This window comes from Coregonus clupeaformis, unplaced genomic scaffold (genome assembly GCF_020615455.1).
Source record: "Coregonus clupeaformis isolate EN_2021a unplaced genomic scaffold, ASM2061545v1 scaf0143, whole genome shotgun sequence".
Lineage (NCBI taxonomy): Eukaryota > Metazoa > Chordata > Actinopteri > Salmoniformes > Salmonidae > Coregonus > Coregonus clupeaformis.
The window spans coordinates 539,887-562,500 of NW_025533598.1; the positions used below are offsets into that span (position 1 = coordinate 539,887).

At 43.3% G+C, this 22,614-nt stretch overlaps 1 protein-coding gene across 1 annotated transcript in view; it reads left to right on the forward strand.

Annotated features, from left to right (window-relative positions):
• Positions 1–15,718: 15,718 nt before the first annotated feature.
• LOC121542067 (ferroxidase HEPHL1) overlaps positions 15,719–22,614 on the forward strand; it is an 85,531-nt gene continuing 78,635 nt past the window's right edge. The window contains exon 1 of the mRNA XM_045213707.1: positions 15,719–16,113. Coding sequence (XP_045069642.1) covers positions 15,932–16,113 — 182 coding nt within the window. The 5' untranslated portion in view covers positions 15,719–15,931. The remainder of the gene's footprint in view (positions 16,114–22,614) is intronic.

The following is a 22,614-nucleotide window of genomic DNA, read 5'->3' on the forward strand; positions in this document are numbered from 1 at the left end:
GAGTCACCAGCAGCAAGAGCGACATCATTGATATACACGGAGAAAAGTGTCGGCCCAAGAATTGAACCCTGTGGCACCCCCATAGAGACTGCCATAGGTCCAGACAACAGGCCCTCCGATTTGACACACTGAACTCTATCTGAGAAGTAGTTGGTGAACCAGGCGAGGCAGTCATTTGAGAAACCAAGGCTATTTAGTCTGCCAATAAGAATGCGGTGGTTGACAGAGTCGAAAGCCTTGGCCAGGTCGATGAAGACGGCTGCACAGTACTGTCTATTATCAATCGTGGTTATAATATCGTTTAGGACCTTGAGCGTGGCTGAAGTGCACCCGTGACCAGCTCGGAAACCGGATTGCATAGCGGAGAAGGTACGGTGGTATTCGAAATGGTCGGTGATCTGTTTGTTAACTTGGCTTTCGAATACTTTCGAAAGGCAGGGCAGGATGGATATAGGTCTGTAGCAGTTTGGATCTAGAGTGTCACCCCCTTTGAAGAGGGGGGATGACCGCGGCAGCTTTCCAATCTCTGGGGATCTCAGACGTTATGAAAGAGAGGTTGAACAGACTAGTAATAGGGGTTGCGACAATTTCGGCGGCTAGTTTTAGAAAGAAAGGGTCCAGATTGTCTAGCCCAGCTGATTTGTAGGGGTCCAGATTTTGCAGCGCTTTCAAAACATCAGCTGTCTGAATTTGTGTGAAGGAGAAGCGGGGGGGCATGGGCAAGTTGCAGCAGAGGGTGCAGAGTTGGTGGCCGGGTTAGTGGTAGCCAGATGGAAAGCATGGCCAGCTGTAGCAAAATGCTTGTTGAAATTCTCGATTATTGTAGATTTATCGGTGGTGATAGTGTTTCCTAGCCTCAGTGCAGTGGGCAGCTGGGAGGAAGTGCTCTTATTCTCCATGGACTTTACAGTGTCCCAAAACTTTTTGGAGTTAGTGCTACAGGATGCAAATTTCTGTTTGAAAAAGTTAGCCTTTGCTTTCCTGACTGCTTGTGTATATTGGTTCCTAACTTCCCTGAAAAGTTGCATATCGCGGGGGCTATTTGATGCTAATGCTGTACGCCACAGGATGTTTTTGTGCTGGTCAAGGGCAGTCAAGTCTGAGGAGAACCAGGGGCTATATCGGTTCTTAGTTCTGTATTTTTGAATGGGGCATGTTTATTTAAGATTGAGAGGAAATTACTTTTAAGGAACAACCAGGCATCCTCTACTGACAGAATGAGATCTATATCCATCCAGGATACCTGGGCCAGGTCAATTAGGAAGGCCTCCTCGCTAAAGTGTTTTAGGGAGCGTTTGACAGTGATGAGGGGTGGTCGTTTGACCGCAGACCCGCTACGGACGCAGGCAATAAGGCAGTGATCGCTGAGATCCTGGTTGAAGACAGCTGAGGTGTATTTAGAGGGTATGTTAGTCAGGATGATATCTATGAGGGTACCCATGTTTAAGGATTTAGGGTTGTACCTGGTAGGTTCGTTGATAATTTGCGTGAGGTTGAGGGCATCTTGCTTGGATTGTAGGATGGCTGGGGTATTAAGCATATCCCAATTTAGGTCACCAAGCAGTACAAACTCAGAGGATAAATGGGGGCAATCAATTCACATATGGTGTCCAGGGCACAGCTGGGGGGCTGAGGGGGTCTGGAGCAAGCGGCAACAGTGAGAGACTTATTTCTGGAAAGGTGGATTTTTAGAAGTAGAAGCTCAAACTGTTTGGGCACAGACCTGGATAGTATGATAGAGCTCTGCAGGCTATCTCTACAGTAGATTGCAACTCCACCCCCTTTGGCAGTTCTATCTAGACGGAAAATGTTATAGTTGGGGATGGAAATTTCAGAATTTTTGTGGCCTTCCTGAGCCAGGATTCAGACACTGCTAGAACATCAGGGTTGGCAGAGTGTGCTAACGCAGTGAATAACTCAAACTTAGGAAGTAGACTTCTGATATTTATGTGCAAGAAACCAAGACTTTTGCGATTACAGAAGTCATCAAATGATAGCTCCTGGGGAGTAGGAGTGATACTGGGGGCTACAGGCCCTGGGTTAGCCTCTACATCACCAGAGGAACAGAGGAGGACTAGAATAAGGATACGGCTAAAGGCTTTAAGAACTGGTCTTCTAGTGCGTTGGGTACATAGAATAAAGGGGGGCAGATTTCCGGGTGTTATAGAAAAGATTCAGGGCATTATGTACAGACAAGGATATGGAAGGATATGAGTAAAGTGGAGGAAAACCTAAGCGTTGGGTAACAATGAAAGAGATAGTATCTCTAGAGGCATCAATTGAGTCGGTCTCTGAGTGTATGGGCGGAGGGACAAAGGAGCTAACTAAGGCAGGTTTAGCTAGGCTGGGGGGTCTACAGTGATATAGTACAATTAGAAATAACCGAAACAACAATAAACTAACCATGTTTGGGCTGAGGCTAAACATAAACAGGATGTAGTACCGTAAAAAGGAACAGTCCAGCAGATATCAGCTGTATAGCTGAGTTATCATAAGGTCCGGTGGTGAAGCGCTAGTGAGTAAGAGGCCACGGCTAGCGTGTGCTACGTCCGTTTTGTTGTAGCCAGCTGGTAGCGATGAATCCGGAGTTAAAGGTCCAGTGAATTCAGTGATTCCGGCGGAAAAACTGATATGTTCTGGGTCGATAACGCAGCTGTGCAGACTGGCCGAATATCCGGTGATCAATGTCCAGTGATTAAAAAATTAATCCCGCGGAAAAAAATCCAATATTCTGGGTGCAACACCGCTAGCTGTGGCTAATAGCAAGTAGCTAGTTCAGTAGCTAGTTCAGTTTAGTGAGTAAGAGGCCACGGATAACGTGTGCTAACGGGCCAGGGCTAGCAGATGGATGGAATCTTCGTGGTTAACGCTCGTAACCACATCAGACGATTTCGCCGGCAGACCAGTCGTGTAGGATCGGCGGGGCTCCGTGTCAACACTAGGTGGTCCCGTCCGGTTGATAGAGAGGTAGATAGCCGGGAGATGGGCCTAGCTCGGGATGATTAGCCAGACCACAGCGTCCGTTTTGTTGTTGTTGTAGCCAGCTGGTAGCGATGAATCCGGAGTTAAAGGTCCAGTGAATCAGTGATTCCGGCAGAAAAACTGATATGTTCTGGGTCGATAACGCACTGTGCAGACTGGCCGAATATCCGGTGATCAATGTCCAGTGATTAAAATTAATCCCGCGGAAAAAATCCAATGATCTGGGTGAAACACCGCTAGCTGTGGCTAATAGAAAGTAGCTAGTTAGCTGGCTAGCTAGTTTCAACTGGAGATTCTAGATTCTAGATAAAAGGTAAGTCAATAATAGAATCCGTTCCACATTGAGTGAGGCGGGTTGCAGGAAAGTATATTTTGTAGAAGGATGAAAAGTCTGATAGGGAAATATGTACGAAAAATACAAAAAAACAGGGTATTTACAGGCTATTTACAGACACACGACAGAAACAGGACTGCACTACTTCGCCATCTTGGATAACTTACCAATATCATCCCGAGATAAAGCTTATATCAACAGCATGGGTAATGGATTTCATCTTTTCAAAAACCCAGAGGTCGATTGCTTGTAAGCTTGATGGTATTGATGTCTCATAGATAGAGTCTGTCATGGGTTTATGAAGTTGTTCACAACACGCATTGAGCAAAATAAGTAAAGGTGTTTAGTCTCAAAACGCATGCACCAACGTGGCCGCAGTGGCCCCAAAAGCCTTAGGTACTGTGGGTAATGTAGGAGAAAGTGTTGCTTTGGCTTGATTATTTTGTCCAGAAACAATTATTGAAAGGACATTATTATTGAAATATGGTCTTGTCTTTTCATTTGTAGCAGGCCAACATGGCCCTCTGTCAGCTTATAGGCAAAAGACATCTCAACGATGTCTCTAGAAGTGATCTCCAGTGTGGATCTTCATCTGGGATTACTTCATCTATCATCAAGGGAAGAAGTCTTAACAAACCACATGTCCTAGCAGAATTTATTTTCAAGCTGTCTGTCCAGTTTATCAAGTGGACCATACTTCCATGTGCTAATCTTGAAGTTTAGTTCTGAGAGGGTAAAGGTACCCCTTCCTTTGTAGTTTTTGAAGCACCTGTGCAGTCTCATAGGGTACTACATCTTCCAATAGAAGTCATTTAGCAGACGCTCTTATCCAGAGCCACTTACATACTGTTTCATACTGTTTAGCAGATCTTATAGTGGGTGCAGCGAAATGCTCCAGTGTGGATGGCAGGTTTTCATTACACACGACACAGATTCACTCATTTACAGTGCTCATTGTAATGGCAAGTGAGTGCAGTATTTGACAGTGCTCATTGTATGACCTCATCATTAATCAATATGTCCTCAACATCATTAATCAATATGACCTCATCATTAATCAATATGACTGTCAAGGCGTGCTGTAGGTGCAGTGGCGGAATCAAACGCAGGACGCAGACGGATAATCCAACAGACTTGTATTAAGCCGAAACACGGCAAACGGACAACACTTGCCCGAAGGCGAAATACGCACGAAGGCGAAAAAGCAACAAAACAGCGCACAAACAGGTGCGTAAACTCCAGCGCAGTGGAGAGAAGCTCAACCGAGCGAAAACACGTCTGACACAATCAATAATACACAACACCTGACAAACACAACGGGAACTAAATAGGACACTAATGACACTAAATGAAAACAGGTGTGACAACACTCAGACAAAAGCAAACGAACATGAAACATACAACGGTGGCAGCTAGTATTCCGGAGACAACGAACGCCGAAGCCTGCCCGAACAAGGGAGAGAGGCAGCCTCGGCCGAAACCGTGACAATGACCTCATCATCATTAATCAATATGACCTCAACATCATTAATCAATATGACCTCAACATCATTAATCAATTTGACCTCATCATTAATCAATATGACCTCAACATCATTAATCAATATGACCTCAACATCGTTAATCAATATGACCTCATCTAAAGCTGTCTCTTCTAAATTAAGAAGAGTTTTTCTCCTCTTCCTCTGTTTATCTAACTCCTTTCTCCTCTTCCTCTGTCCATCTAACTCCTTTATCCTCTTCCTCTGTCCATCTAACTCCTTTCTCCTCTTCCTCTGTCCATCTAACTCCTTTCTCCTCTTCCTCTGTCCATCTAACTCCTTTCTCCTCTTCCTCTATCCATCTAACTCCTTTCTCCTCTTCCTCTGTCCATCTAACTCCTTTCTCCTCTTCCTCTATCCATCTAGCTCCTTTCTCCTCTTCCTCTATCCATCCAGCTCCTTTCTCCTCTTCCTCTATCCATCTAACTCCTTTCTCCTCTTCCTCTGTCCATCCAGCTCCTTTCTCCTCTTCCTCTGTCCATCTAACTCCTTTCTTCTCTTCCTCTATCCATCTAGCTCCTTTCTCCTCTTCCTCTATCCATCTAGCTCCTTTCTCCTCTTCCTCTGTCCATCTAACTCCTTTCTCCTCTTCCTCTATCCATCTAGCTCCTTTCTCCTCTTCCTCTATCCATCTAGCTCCTTTCTCCTCTTCCTCTATCCATCCAGCTCCTTTCTCCTCTTCCTCTATCCATCTAACTCCTTTCTCCTCTTCCTCTGTCCATCTAACTCCTTTCTCCTCTTCCTCTATCCATCTAGCTCCTTTCTCCTCTTCCTCTATCCATCTAGCTCCTTTCTCCTCTTCTTCTGTCCATCTAACTCCTTTCTCCTATTCCTCTGTCCATCTAACTCCTTTCTCCTCTTCCTCTGTCCACCTAGCTCCTTTCTCCTCTTCCTCTATCCATCCAGCTCCTTTCTCCTCTTCCTCTATCCATCCAGCTCCTTTCTCCTCTTCCTCTATCCATCTAACTCCTTTCTCCTCTTCCTCTGTCCATCTAACTCCTTTCTCCTCTTCCTCTGTCCATCTAGCTTCAAGTCTTACATAGGCACCTTCTGCTCTTTTAAGCTATAAATCATCTAACTTAAACGGTAACTGACAAGTTATTTAAAAATATATATATTTATTTGACCCCCTTTTTATCCCCAATTTTCTATCTTGTCTCATCGCTGTAACTCCCCAACGGTCTCGGGAGAGGCAAAGGTGGAGTCATGCGTCCTCCGAAACATGACCCGCCTAACCGCGCTCCTTAACACCCGCCAGCTTAACCCGGAAGCCAGCCGCACCAATATGTTTGAGGAAACACCGTTCAACTGGCAACCAGGGTCAGCCCGCAGACACCCGGCCCGCCACAAGGAGTCGCTAGAGCGCAATGAGCCAAGTAAAGCCCCACCGGTCAAACCCTCCCCTAACCCGGACGACGCTGGGCCAAACCCTCCCCTAACCTGGCCAAACCCTCCCCTAACCTGGACCACGCTGGGCCAAACCCTCCCCTAACCTGGCCAAACCCTCCCCTAACCCGGACGACGCTGGGCCAAACCCTCCCCTAACCTGGCCAAACCCTCCCCTAACCTGGCCAAACCCTCCCCTAACCTGGACCACGCTGGGCCAAACCCTCCCCTAACCCGGACGACGCTGGGCCAAACCCTCCCCTAACCCGGACGACGCTGGGCCAAACCCTCCCCTAACCCGGACGACGCTGGGCCAAACCCTCCACTAACCCGGACCACGCTGGGCCAAACCCTCCCCTAACCCGGCCAAACCCTCCCCTAACCCGGACGACGCTGAGCCAAACCCTCCCCTAACCCGGACCACGCTGGGCCAAACCCTCCCCTAACCCGGCCAAACCCTCCCCTAACCCGGACGACGCTGGGCCAATTGTGCACCGTCCTATGGGACTCCCGGCCACGGTCGGCTGTGGCACAGCTCGGGAAATGAACCCGGGTCAATAGTAACGCCTCTAGCGCTGCATGCAATGCATTGCCTTTGACCACTATTGTAGTATCATACTGGTAATTACTGTATTCAGAAGGACTCCTATCAAGCCATTCGTCAGGTGTCAAACTAAAATCCCAACCAATCAAAATAAACTCTGTATGATAAAGATCCTTATATTCAGAAATAACATCAGTCACTTTCAATAACAACAGTTTGTTTTGGTTACTATTATTGTATTCATAAATATTCATCAAAATAAAAAAGGATCCTTCAACATTTAATACAACAGCCAGCCAATGACCGCCTTCATCAGCTTTGAATGAAACTACCTCCCCAGGGCCATTGGTTGAAACCTATGGCTACACCTCCAGACCAGTTAGAGCCATGACTGAACAGTACTTTGTCTCCCCACTGGTTTGACCAGAAGGTGGGATCAGCGTCACACGAATGAGTTTCTTGTAACAAAGTGCAATGGGCCTTTTGCCCTTTTCAATATAGAAAAATAGCTTTCCGCTTCACATTGTCTTTTAAACCCCTTGTGTTCAATGAAATGAAAGATAGACTTGTTTTTAACGATAACATGAAGTAAAATCTGATGTTTAACCTCTCAGAAGTATATAAACAACAAAACCCAGTAGTAAGTAGCCTTTAAAGGTAGGGTCGTTATCAAATATCCATTAATCATTGAGAAATCAGGCCTGGGTCAAAGCAAGGAAAACGGACTCTGTAGTGGACTGGCAATCTTTCAGACAATTGAGAAACAGATGTACTATCTTGATAAAAAAATAATAATGTATGCACGCATGACTGTAAGTCGCTTTGGATAAAAGCGTCTGCTAAATGGCATATTATATTATTATTATTATTATTATTTAAGAAAGCTAAATCAAGCTACCTTTTTAGACTCTGACTCTGCTGGTGATCCTTCTACATGTTGGAAAACAGTAAATGCACTGAAGCGTACAAATCCCTCTTCTTCCCTGCCTAACTAACCCGTCAACTTCTAATGAATCTTTGTTTTCATTTCAACAATTTACTATCTGTGATGTACTAGATGTCTTGCTTAAGATTGATGTAAAAAAAAATGGTTTGGAAGTCGGCCCATGTACTCCCCCTTCACAAAGATGGTGGCTCTTGTGTTCTAAATAATTCTCGGCCGATTTCTAAACTTTCTTGCCTAGCTAAAATATTATAATTCTTTATTAATTCTCAGCTAAGATCTTTTTTATCTTCTAAATGTACATCAGTCGGGTTTTAGACCAAGTCTCTGCTGCATCTCTAGCTATAAATGATGTGGTTAACAGTATGGATAAAAGGCGACATTGTGCTGCCCTCTTCATCGACCTGTCAAAGGCTTTCAATACTGTTGATCACTCACTGCTAATTCAGAGGCTTCCCTCAATTGGCCTAAACCAGACTGCATGTAACTGGTTAAAAAAATTACTTGACAGATACTCAATGTGTATCTACTGATGGTGTTAAATCAGGTTTCCTGGATATTACGAAAGGTGTCCCGCAGGGGTCGATTCTGGGTCCTGTACTTTTTACTGTTTACATTAACAATATCGACTTGTCTGTAAAAAATTGTAACTTGCACTTGAATGCCGATTATATTGTTTTATATGCTATTGCTCTATCTGAACCAGTGGCAGTCGTTTAAGATGGAGGACAATTTTGTTTTTGTATAAGCATGGCCTTATTTCTATTACAGCATATTGGATGACTTTCATTCATATTCCATTCACCCAGCTCAATGTAACATCGATAGGTTTAAGCTACTACATGATACTTGAATTTTCCCTATACCTATCATGAGGTTGCTACAATCTAGCCTATGAATGAAAGCTTACGACGTAACAATATCCGAAACTTTGAATGTCCCACGGAGCACCATTAAATCCATTATTAAAAAATTGAAAGAATATGGCACCACAACAAACCTGCCAAGAGAAGGCCGCCCACCAAAACTCACGGACCAGGCAAGGAGGGCATTAATCAGAGAGGCAACAAAGAGACCAAAGATAACCCTGAAGGAGCTGCAAAGCTCCACAGCGGAGATTGGAGTATCTGTCCATAGGACCACTTTAAGCTGTACACTCCACAGAGCTGGGCCTTATGGAAGAGTGGCCAGAAAAAAGCAATTGCTTAAAGAAAAAAATAAGCAAACACGTTTGGTGTTCGCCAAAAGGGATGTGGGAGACTCCCCACACATATGGAAGAAGGTACTCTGGTCTAAAATTGATATTTTTGGCCATCAAGGAAAAAGCTATGTCTGGCGCAAACCCAACACCTCTCATCACCCCGAGAACACCATCCCCACAGTGAAGCATGGTGGTGGCAGCATCATGCTGTGGGGATGTTTTTCATCGGCAGGGACTGGGAAACTGGTCAGAATTGAAGAAATGATGGATGGCGCTAAATACAGGGAAATTCTTGAGGGAAACCCGTTTCAGTCTTCCAGAGATTTGAGACTGGGATGGAGGTTCACCTTCCAGCAGGACAATGACCCTAAGCATACTGCTAAAGCAACACTAGTCAAAGCCCAGACCTCAATCCAATTGAGAATCTGTGGTATGACTTAAAGATTGCTGTACACCAGCGGAACCCATCCAACTTGAAGGAGCTGTAGCAGTTCTGCCTTGAAGAATGGGCAAAAATCCCAGTGGCTAGATGTGCCAAGCTTATAGAGACATACCCCAAGAGACTTGCAGCTGTAATTGCTGCAACAAGTGGCTCTGAAAAGTATTGACTTTGTGGGGGGGGGGGAGTTATGTGGGGGGGGAGTTATGTGGCTCAAGTTTTCTGTTTTTTTTTGTCTTATTTCTTGTTTGTTTCACACACAAAAAATATATTTTACATCTTCAAAGTGGTAGGCATGTTGTGTAAATCAAATGATACAACCCCCCAAAAAAATCAATTTTAATTCCAGGTTGTAAGGCAACAAAATAGGAAAAATGCCAAGGGGGGTGAATACTTTCGCAAGCCACTGTAACTGATCTATGGTGTAATCATTAGTCCAACAGTTGCAATCGAGAGTTTCTCCTGGAAAAATGCAGGTATGTTTGTTCCCGTTTCAGATATGTTTGTTTACTTCCGTTTAAGGAACGTTTTTTCAACAGAATCGGCAGAATGAATACACCCCTGATCACATCCAAACACAGTCATCACGATCTCCTCCTCTCACATTTTCCTTTTCTCTTTGCTTGTGGGGCGAAAAAACTTTCCAAGCCAAGCCTTCATATAATAACCGCTAATCGCTACACACAGGCTACATTGTTGTGACCATATTAACTAATGTCATAGTCAACATAGTAAGCCCACTACAATCATGCAGTAGAGTGTACAGTCAGCAAGCAGTTTAGCAGTTACACCGACGGGCCCCAGTGGCAACAAATTAATAAAACCAAAAGCTCACCTTGACTTGGTAGAGTTCCAGTGTTTGGAGCCAGCTAGCTAACATAGCATCCCTCTCTGTTTGAGCCGGGAGTGTGATTAGGCTAAACTAGCTAGCTGCATTTGCTAACTATGTAAGTGGGGGGGGAATACAACACAATATAGCTAGCTCTCTCTCTCTCTCTATCTTGCTTTCGCCTTCATTTTTGAAGAAATTAATTTGTTAAAAACTGTTCAACTATTGTCTTTCTCTCTCTTTGAGTCAACTACTCTCCACATTTTATGCACTGCAGTGCTAGCTAGCTGTAGCTTATGCTTTCAGTACTAGATTCATACTCTGATCCTTTGATTGGGTGGACAACATATCAGTTCATGCTGCAAGAGCTCTGAAAAGTTGGAAGACGTCCTCTGGAAGTTTTCATAATTACTGTGTAAGCCTATGGAAGGGGGGAGAACCATGAACCTCCAAGGTTTTGCATTGAAGTCAATGTACCAAGAGGAGGACGGAAGCTAGCTGTCCTCCGGCTACACCATGGCGCTAGACCTACATTGCAAAACAGTGTTTTAATCAAAATATATAAATAAATATATTTAGTATAGTTTTACAGTGCCTTCGGAAAGTATTCAGACCCCTTGACTTTTTCCAAATTTTGTTACGTTACAGCCTTATTCTAAAATGGATTAAATAAAAAATCCTCAGTATTCTACACACAATACCCCATAATGACAAAGTGAAAACAGGTTTTGTTTGCACACAAAAAACAAAAAACTGAAATACCTTATTTACATAAGTATTCAGACCCTTTGCTATGAGACTTGAAATTGAGCTCAGGTGCATCCTGTTTCCATTGATCATCCTTGAGATGTTTCTACAACTTGATTGGAGTCCACCTGTGGGAAATTCAATTAATTGGACATGATTTGGAAAGGCACACACCTGTCTATATAAGGTCCCACAGTTGACAGTACATGTCAGAGTAAAAACCAAGCCATGAGGTCAAAGGAATTGTCTGTAGAGCTCCGAGACAGGATTGTGTCGAGGCACAGATCTTGGGAAGGGTACCAAAAACATTCTGCAGCATTGAAGGTCCACAAGAACACAGTGGCCTCCATCATTCTTAAATTGAAAAATGTGGAACCACCAAGACTCTTTGTTGAGCTGGCCGCCCGGCCAACCTGAGCAATCGGGGGAGAAGGGCCTTAGTCAGGGAGGTGACCAAGAACCCGATGGTCAATCTGACAGAGCTCTAGAGTTCCTCTGTGGAGATGGGAGAAACTTCCAGAAGGACAACTATCTCTGCAGCACTCCACCAATCAGGCCTTTATGGTAGAGTGGCCAGACGGAAGCCACTCCTCAATAAAAGGCACATGACAGCCGCTTTGGAGTTTGACAAAAAGGAACCTAAAGGACTCTCAGACCATGAGAAACAAGATTATCTGGTCTGATGAAACAAAGATTGAATTCTTTGGCCTGAATGCCAAGCGTCACATCTGGAGGAAACCTGGCACCATCCCTATGGTGAAGCATGGTGCTCTGGCACCCCAATGGTGGAACAAGCTCCCCCACGACGCCAGGACAGCGGAGTCACTGACCACCTTCCGGAGACACTTGAAACCCTACCTCTTTAAGGAATACCTGGGATAGTATAAAGTAATCCTCCCCACCCCCCCATAAAAAAAAAGTGGTTGTCCCACTGGCTATCATAAGTTGAATGCACCAATTTGTAAGTCGCTCTGGATAAGAGCATCTGCTAAATTACTTAAATGTAAAAATGTAAATGTGGTGGCAGCGTCATGCTGTGGGGATGTTTTTCAGCGGCAGGGACTGGGAGACTAGTCAGGATCGAGGGAAGCAAAGTACAACGGAGCAAAGTACAGAGAGACTCTTGCTAAAAACCTGCTCCAGGGTGCTCAGGACCTCAGACTGGGGCGAAAGTTCACCTTCCGACAGGACAACGACCCTAAGCACACAGCCAAGACAATGCAGGAGTGGTTTCGGGAAAAAAAACAATTTTAATAAATTTTAGAATAAGGCTGTAACGTAACAAAATGTGGAAAAAGTCAAGGGGTCTGAATACTTTCCGAATGCACTGTACATTTTAGTCATTTAGCAGATGCTCCATATTTATTGAATTTATCCAGAGTCACTTACAGCAGTTGGTGCGTAGAGATCCTAAACAGGATAACTTTTCTTTTCTTTTTTAATGAAATTTTCTTTTTTTAATGAAATTCACAGAGGATGGTCCTCCCCTTCCTCCACTGATCTGAACTACAGTCTGCCTTCATTATATTATACAAAAACGTTATTGAAATTACTGGCCTACACACAATACTGCATGTTGTCAAAGTGGAATTCAATGTTTATATTGGAACTATGTTTTTACAAAAGAAAAGCTGAAATGTTTTGAGTCAATGAGTATTCAACCCCTTTGTTATGGCAAGCCTAAATAAGTTCAGGAGTAGAAATGTTCTTAATAAGTCACATAATAAGTTGCATGGACTCACTCTGTTTGCAATAATAGTGTTTAACATAATTTTGTAATGACTACCTCATATCTGTACCCCACACATAGAATTATCTGTAAGGTCCCTCAGTCGAGCAGTGAATTTCAAAAATAGATTCATCCCCAAAGACCAGGGAGGTTTTCCAAATCCTCGCAAAAGAAGGGCACCTATTGGTAGATGGGTAAAAATAAAAATAAAAGCAGACATTGAATATCCCTTTGAGCATGGTGAAGTTATTAATTACACTTTGGATGGTGTATCAATACACCCAGTCACTACAAAGATACAGGCGTCCTTCCTAACTCAGTTGCCGGAGAGGAAGGAAACCCCTCAGGGAAATACTAATCACAGTGGTTGTAGAGGGTACAACAGGTCAGCACCTCAGGAGTAAATGTCAGTTGGCCAAGCATTCAGAGGTCGAGACAGCAGGTGCGGTAGAGAGAGAGAGAGAGAGAGCGAGAGGGTCAAAAACAGTAGGTCCGGGACAAGGTAGTACGTCCAGTGAACAGGTCAGGGTTCTATAGCCGCAGGCAGAACAGGTGGACTGGGGACAGCCAGGAGTCATCAGGTCAGGTAGTCCTGAGGCATGGTCCGAGGACTCAGGTTCTCCGGGAGGGGAGGGAGAGGGAGAGAGAGCGAGATAATTAGAGGGAGCATACTTAAATTCACACAGGACACCAGAAAAGACAGGAGAATTACACCAGATATAACAGACTGACCCTAGCCCCCTGCACATAGACTATTGCAGCATAGATACTGGAGGCTGAGACGGGGGGGTGGGAGACACTGTGGCCCCCGTCCGACGATACCCCCGGACAGGGCCAACCAGGCAGGATATAACCCCACCCACTTTGCCAAAGCACAGCCCCCACACCACCAGAGGGATATCAACAGACCACCAACCTACTGAGGCAAGGCTGAGTATAGCCCACGAAGATCTACTCCTCTGCACGAGCCCGAGGGGGCGACAAATCGGACAGGAAAGATCACGTCAGTGACTCAAACCACTCAAGTCGAGTACAGTGAAAAAAGCCTGTCAAGACGTGATGCACCTCTCCTAGGGACGGCATGGGAGAGCACTAGCAAGCCAGTGACTCAACCCCTGTAATAGCTTCAGAGGCAGAGAATCCCAGTGGAGAGAGGGGAGCCGCCCAGGCAGAGACAGCAAGGGCGGTTCGTCATTCCCAGTGCCTTTCCGTTCACCTTCACACCCCTGGGCCAGACTACACGCAATCAAAGGACCTACTGAAGAGATGAGTCTTCAGTAATGACTTAAAGGTCGAGACAGAGTCTGCGTCTCTCACATGGATAGGCAGACCATTCCATAAAAATTGAGCTCTATAGGAGAAAGCCCTGCCTCCAGCTGTTTGCTTAGAAATTCTAGGGACAATAAGGAGACCTGCGTCTTGTGACCGTAGCGTCCGTGTAGGTATGTACGGCAGGACCAAATCGGAGAGATAGGTAGGAGCAAGCCCATGTAATGCTTTGTAGGTTAGCAGTAAAACCTTGAAATCAGCCCTAGCCTTAACAGGAAGCCAGTGTAGAGAGGCTAGCACTGGAGTAATATGATCAAATGTTTTGGTTCTAGTCAGGATTCTAGCAGCCATATTTAGTACTAACTGAAGTTTATTTAGTGCTTTATCCGGGTAGCCGGAGAGTAGAGCGTTGCAGTAGTCTAATCTAGAAGTGACAAAAGCATTGATTAGCTTTTCTGCATCATTTCTGGAAAGATGTGTATGAATTTTGCAATGTTACGAAGATGGAAAAAAGCTGCCCTTGAAATATTCTTAATATGTTCGTCAAAAGAGAGATCGGGGTCCAGAGTAACGCCGAGGTCCTTCACAGTTTTATTTGAGACGACTCTATAACCATCAAGATTAATTGTCAGATCCAACAGCAGATATCTTTGTTTCTTGGGACCTAGAACGAGCATCTTTGTTTTGTCCGAGTTTAAAAGTAAAACAACACTCCCTCATGTCTGAAACACAGGCTTCCAGGGAAGGCAATTATTGGGGCTTCACTATGTTCCATCGAAATGTACAGCTGTGTGTCGTCTGCATTGAAAGTTGACATTTGTGTTTCCGAATGACATCACCAAGAGGTAGAATATATAGTGAAAACAAAAGTGGTCCTAAAACGGAACCTTGAGGAACACCAAAACTTACCATTGATTTGTCAGAGGTGGTCCTCTGTAGCTCAGCTGGTAGAGCACGGCGCTTGTAACGCCAAGGTAGTGGGTTCGATCCCCGGGACCACCCATACACAAAAAAATGTATGCACGCATGACTGTAAGTCGCTTTGGATAAAAGCGTCTGCTAAATGGCATAATATTTATATTATTATTATTATTACAAACCATCCACAGAGACAAACTGATATCTTTCCGACAGATAAGATCTAAACCAGGCAAGAACTTGTCCGTGTAGACAAATTAGAGTTTAATGGCTGTGATAGGAGGTAACTGAGGATGGATCAAAAACATTTTGGTTACTTTACAATACTAACCTAAATGACAGAGTGAAAAGAAGAAAGCTTGTACAGAATAAAAAATATCCCAAAACATGCATTCCTGTTTGCAATAAGGAACTAAAAAATGTGGCAAAGAAATTAACTTTATGTCCTGAATACAAAGCATTATGTTTGGGGTAAATCCAACACAACACATCACGGAGTACCACTATTTCATATTTCCAAGCATGGTGGTGGCTGCATCATGTTATGGGTATGCTTGTAAACCGGAGATGTGAATCTAGGACTTTCCGTGGGCTCTTTCTCAACATCTTGTTCATTTTCTTTGTTTGACATGGTTAGATTATCGATTTCAACTGTTTAGTGGTGGTAAAATAAAGAATAAGTTACTTGCCTTACTTAAATTTCTGTTTTATGTAACCACACCGAACATGACATAGCATACTAAATTCGGTGTCCCGGTTTTTATTACTATGTTACGTCTATTCTATGAGACCAGACTGGCCGCCGAGGTCCGGTAGCCTATCAACCATCAGCAGACCGAGAGGGCTCCGGCGCCAGAGTCTCACGCCCGCAGCTGAATAGCGGAACTTGTTCTCTTTCCCAAGCCAAGTCTCATAAAGTCTCTGTGTTTCCCGGCTCTCTGCGCATGTGGACGTTTTCTCTCAGTCCCTCTCGAACACTTGATCCAGCAATCCCCACCACCGCCGACCACGCACACACCACCGGGCCACACCAACAGCCCCGCTCACTTGAAGGGACAGAAGCGGTATCATGGCCGGCTTTAGGACACTGTTCCCGGGGCTGCTGCTGCTGCTGGTCGCTGGGCTGCCGGGGGGACAGGGACAGGGACGGGGAAGTGAGAGGGTGTACTACGTGGGAATCAGAGAGATTAACTGGGACTACGCTCCGACTGGCAGGAACCTCATCAACGGGAAAAACATTGCGGACGATGAGTGAGTTCAGTTTGACATGCTGTAGTTTGTTTACATGTGTGTTGTGTTATTTGTTTACCGGGGCGTATTGTGTGAAGATACCCGACATTCATGAACACGAATACAGCGTGAAGAATTGTCATCGTTATTTCATGTCACCATAACACATGCAGCGTTTGACCAGTGTTTGCAGTGTTCATACGAAAAGCGATAGTCTAGTTTCACCACTTCGAACTGCGTAATGGTTTGGGTCAGGGTGTTGTGGGGTGTGACGGTGGCGGGGTCACCTCAAACCGCTAGCCCGGTGAGGTAGCTACCAGATTGATAAGGACCTCTTTCTTTCTGCTAATGATGCCAACCATTTTAAAATGCAGATTGTAACCGAAACGGCGCCTCTCTTGTCTCAGCAAATTGTCTATAATGTTTTATCTAATATATGTATGTCGGTGCCCCCGAAACCCATTAAACATGTTATTTATTACAATGTTAAAATGAAGTGCTTTGTAACACCAAAACTAGTGGCAACTGAGCTGTCACACCAACGTGAAACAGACGAAACCTTCATTTTGCTGGAGTATTGAAACACATCATCCTGAGATGTTCTGAACCGTTACATGGTGTGCTGTAACAGCACCTTGCCAGAGACTGGGAGCACTACCGGAAATGGCTGTTTTGAGTTCTGTTTAGTGCAGATTAAGATACCTTCTCTTTTGGTGTGATATCCTCTCGCTATAGCTTCTAAACATTATTATGGTGTTTCAAATCCTGTCTAGTGAAAAATTAGATAACTTCTTCTGGACTAGGATTTTTATGTTTAATATTGGCCCACATGGCAAAACCTGGTTGAAAAGACATCAGTATGATGTATGTCTTATTCTGGTCGCAAACTGGTTGAAAAAGGAAAACATTTAAAGTTATTTTTACTGACCAGAATATTACATATTTTTCTGACTGCCATACATAATTCTGACCTCTATACTATGTGCTGTGTTATGTAGCCTGCTGGTCATAGTTAAGACCTCCCCATAACCTGGTAATGACCACCTGACGACAGCTTATTACCCTACCTTATTACCTACTACCTACAAAAAAGGGGTTCTTCAGTTGTCCCCATAGAATAACCCTTTTTGGTTCCAAGGGAGAAGCCTTTTTGGTTCCACGTAGAAGCCGTTTGGTTTCCACGTAGAACCCTCTGTAGAAAGGGTCCTTCACAGAACCCAAAGGGATTCTACCTGGAACCAAACAAGGTTCTCCAAAGGGTTCTCCAATGGGGACAGCCGAATAAGAACCCTTTTAGGTTCTAGGTAGCACCTTCTTTTTCTAAGAGTGTAAAAAGTATTGCAGACGATATAAAGTTGGATATTGAAAACATTGTTCATTACATTTCTATTTGTTTCCATAGTCACCAAATAAAGTTAATCTGCAACATATTCTTACATTTTAAAATAGATCAAGCAATGGCAAAAACAAATCTCCATCACAATTTTTTCACACATCTGCATACAGTAATTGTTTTATAATTCACCCACAGAAGTTACATGCATAGAAATACTGGGAGTATATAAAGGCCCATTGTTTTATTTGATTAGTAAGAGTGGTGTGATGTGGTAGATCCTCATCAAGGACCTCTGAGCCCAGAAGGCCCTCTGGGGCATAGAGTCTTGTGATGGGTCAGATCTGCAGTGAAGAGAATCGGCGCGTTACAACTTTATCAATTTGAGATGTTATAAGCAAAATATAAAAGGACATTCTTGAAGAAACTTTGTGGACTCAGCTGGCTAAAAGTATTTTCTTGGTACTAGTTGAAGAATATTTTGGTAGTTAGTTTGAAGGTAGGCCTTGAAATACATCCACAGGTACACCTCCAATTGACTCAAATGATGTCAATTAGCCTATCAGAAGCTTCTAAAGCCATCATTTTCTGGAATTTTTCCAAGCTCTTTAAAGGCACAGTCAACTTAGTGTATGTAAACTTCTGACCCACTGGAATTGTGATACAGTGAATTATAAGTGAAATAATCTGTCTGTTAACAGTTAGATGTGTCATGCACAAAGTAGATGTCCTAACTGACTTGCCAAAACTATAGTTTGTTAACAAGACATTTGTGGAGTGGTTGAAAAACGAGTTTTAATGACTCCAAACTAAGTGTATGTAAACTTCCGACTTCAACTGTACATACTTTGCGTCCTTCTCCAACATGGCTCGGCATATTTCAGGACTTTCCAGAGGACCCGCAACACATCAACCTCCTGAGTTGTCTAGCTTTTCATGACACCTACTGCATATTTAAAAAATAAAATAACGAGTGGCATAATGTGGACATAACGGTAAAATATCTTTAACAGTCAGAATCTACTCAACATGGAAAGTTGAGGAAAAGGCATGTTCGCTCCTCTGTCCATTCATATCGAAGTGGGACATTAATTCATTGTTCATCAAACTGAAACATTTTTAAGAAACGGATATCAGGATATCAAAAATTAGACAGTAGTTGGATAATGAAAATGTTTAACTCCTCTCTATATTGTAAAGTTTTGCTTAATCCTAATCAGTGTTGTGTTTGAGACCACCTAAAGTGAGTCCGAGTCAAGACCAAGACCGGAGGTGAGACTGAGTCAAAGGAAAGGAAAGGGTTAACATGGAAGAGAAAAAAAGATCCATTCAGGAATTTTCTTTGCTGTCTCTGGGGAGATAAATCTAGCTAGCTAAGTCAGCCATTGGCTAGGCCATCAGCAGATAGATAAAGACATCTACCATTCAACTGTATTAGGGCAACATTTTGGAGTGACAGTGGAACCAATCAATCACATTTTGACTTAATGAGTGGGACCGTTTTTACAATAACGTATGGAAACTTCTGCCTTCTTGAATGCCAACAGGTCACTGCGCAATAGCAAGCAGTAGTTTTCCCGCGGTCTAGCTAGCTAGCTTTTATTGTCGGCTAGTTTGCAACGGCTGCAGCAGGTGTTATCAAAGAGGATGTTGTTGTTAATTTGTCAGCTTCTCCCTTTTCAAGAATAACTTTCAACAAGAGGTTAAGTTTCAAATTATTATCATCTGGAGAGTGGAACTGAGTTTTTTATTGCAGCCTGCTTGCTGTTGTTAGCCATCTCTTTGAAAGTAACTTATGTGTGAAACGTTGTTACATTTAAAATGGAACTGACAGCATTTTAGCAACATGAAATCATATTACAATCTGTTCATATACACCCCCAGGAAGAATATATTCGTGGAAATTACCACCAGGGACACCTGAAGTCAATATTAAATGAATAATTATTTATTATCAGAAAGCTGGAGAGGTTCCAACTAACTTAATGCACCATAGTACACGTCGGTCGGGAGCTCCGCCGGGGCAGTCCCGTTAGTTCTCTTATATACTGCTTACACAGACAAGTTATATTTGCATGATTTACATAATTCATTATTCATAATTAATTAGTCATTATCATTTGGTTCCAGCATGTGACCGACCAATACCTCACGAGGCTTCTTCTCTCCAAGCTGAGACCTTGAAACTGAGATACCCCTCCTTTCGGTTCTCAAAGCAATGTTCTGGGTGTACTGGCCGGCTCCCCTCTCTCCACTGGGATTCTCTGCCTCTGAAGCTATTACAGGGGTTGAGTCACTGGCTTGCTAGTGCTCTCCCATGCCGTCCCTAGGAGAGGTGCATCACGTCTTGACAGGCTTTTTTCACTGTACTCGACTTGAGTGGGTTGAGTCACTGACCTGATTTTCCTGTCCGGTTTGTCGCCAAATTGCTTATACTGATAGTCAGGATTCCTTCCATCAGTCACTTGCATGAACCCAGTGGATTTGGAAAAGCACAAATATAACATTTTCCTTCACAATATGACACTTTAAAAAAAAACATCTGACAAGCCACCACTTACGTTTTCATAAATTCTTAGAATGTTTGGGAATTACACATACTAAGGCATTTGTGCAAATTCTGTAGCAATATAGAGTGGGAAAGCGGCCGTGCGTTTGGATAATTAATAGACACTGCAGTAAATAAAACCACAAATAAACATCTGTCTTGTCCAGGACCGGTGTCTACACAGACCGGTGTATTATAGCTAATCAGAGCTACAGTAGACCTTTATACAAACAAGCCATTTGCCACACGGGCCTGCCATCATTCACTTTGAACTGGACTGTGTGTTTACAGGCAGTTGCAACAGCGCGACTTTAGATCATTAGAACTTATTCGCCAAAAGCCACAAAATACACCAGAATGGATTTCTGCAAATAAGTAAACACCACGGGAGTCCTCTTACATTTGGGAACTTTACAGACCTATTGATCAAACAACCATGAAAAGGTAGGCTCTCTCTCCCTCAGTTATGCACATCAACAACAACAAGATCAACAACTAATGCTAGCCAGAGCAAGATGAGCTAAAATCTAAAGAAGGAACATTAGATAAAACCTCTCAAATCTTTCAGCTAGTTGGCCGTCAAAATTGCACTGATAAACGATGGGGAATTGGAGCCTCCTCGTCCTTCTGCAGCTTGCCTGCCAATGCATGCTTGTCCCAACCAAGCACCCAAGCTAACTGGCTAGCTTGCTAGCTAGCTACTTCCAGACACAAATGAGAGAACACCTCACTCTGACCATTTTACTTGCCGTAGCAGAGCTGGTTAGGCTGTTTACATGTTATCTAGAACGTTCTTGACTAACTTAGTTTTTTTGCCAACGTTTACTGACACCGGTCATATTCAGCGGGTGTTTCACATTCGTAAATTCATCAGTTGTTCTGCGCTCTGCCACACTCAGACAAGACTGCTCTGAAATCGGAGTAGATAGCCAGAGTGAATTTGCAAACGCAAGAGATATGCTAACTGGATAACAGTCGTTCTTGCTAGCTAACCTGCATCTCTAGCTGTGTATAGCCACCGAAAAATGATATGAGGGGAAGAAGTCAGTCACTCACCCACTCCTCCGATGACATGACATCCTTCTAGTAGCTATCTAGCTAATGTTAGCCTCCGTGTTTTTATCTTGCTAATTAAATAGATGCGCTAGCCTATTAGCCACGTTATGACTGACTTGTGATCATTAAACCTGCTAGTTTGATTGTATTGACATTCCCAGCCTTAGTTACATTTGTCCGTTTTTGTCCAGAATATTGAGTCATTGAAACTGAAACAGTGCATCCCGAATGGAGGCAGCAAACAATGTACCAGGTCAGTTGTGATTTACAACCTGATAGCAATATTGTCCGACACCGTGACAAGACACTTAATATGTGGTCTGGAGGCCAGATCAGACCGGACACTGTTGTAATATTCAAACAAGTTTTTATAACACACCGCTCCATAATCCCGTACAGAGGTTCTCCAATTGAGGACAGCTTGACAGGTTAAAAAAAGAAAGTTAAATGTGTGTAAAGAGGCAATAAAGAGACAATAATATATTATGTTGTTCAAAAGTTATGTGTCCGTCATATCATTCCTGCAACAAACACAGTGTTAGAAATGGGTGTAATTGGCAAATCTCTTCCTCTTCTCTGCAACTGTGAGTTTGAGTGAGCGACAGGGAAATTGCTTATCCCAGTTACTAATAAGCATGCACCCATTAAGAAAATGACTGTAAAAACTGTTAAATCCCCGTGTATTGATGAGGAATTGAAACATTCAATGGTTGAGAGGGATGAGGCAAAAGGAATGGCAAATAAGTCTGGCTGCACAATCGATTGGCAAACGTACTGCAAATTGAAAAATCATATGACTAAACTGAATAAAAAGAAGAAGAAACTGTACTATGTACACTATGAGACAAAGATAAATGAATAAAGATATTAAAAGTAAAAAGCTTAAATTACATTTTTGGCAAAAAAGGCAAACTCCGCTCCATCATTCATTGAATCAGATGGCTCATTCATCACAAAACCCACTGATATTGCCAACTACTTTAATCATTGGCAAGATTAGCAAATTTAGGCATGACATGCCAGCAACAAACGCTGACACTACACATCCAAGTATATCTGACCAAATTATGAAAGACAAGCATTGGAAGAGGTGAAAAAAGTATTGTTGTCTATCAACAATGACAAGCCACCGGGGTCTGACAACTTGGATGGAAAATTGCTGAGGATAATAGCGGACGATATTGCCACTCCTATTTGCCATATCTTCAATTTATCATTTCTTCAAGCCTGTTTGAAAGTGTGTGTCCTCTGGCCTGGAGGGAAGCATGGGTCATTCCACTACCTAAGAATAGTAAAGCCCCCTTTACTGGCTCAAATAGCCGACCAATCAGCCTGTTACCAACCCTATGTAAACTTTTGGAAAAATCACACTTAACAAAGAGCTGCAGTTAGTTTCTTAGTGGGTGGCAAGGAATAAGTTAGTCCTAAATATTTCAAAAATATATCTGGGACAAATCATTCACTAAACACTTAACCTCAACTAAATCTTGAAATGAATAATGTGGTAATTGAGCAAGTTGAGGAGACTAAATTGCTTGGGGTAACCCTGGATTGTAAACTGTCATGGTCAAAACATATTGATACA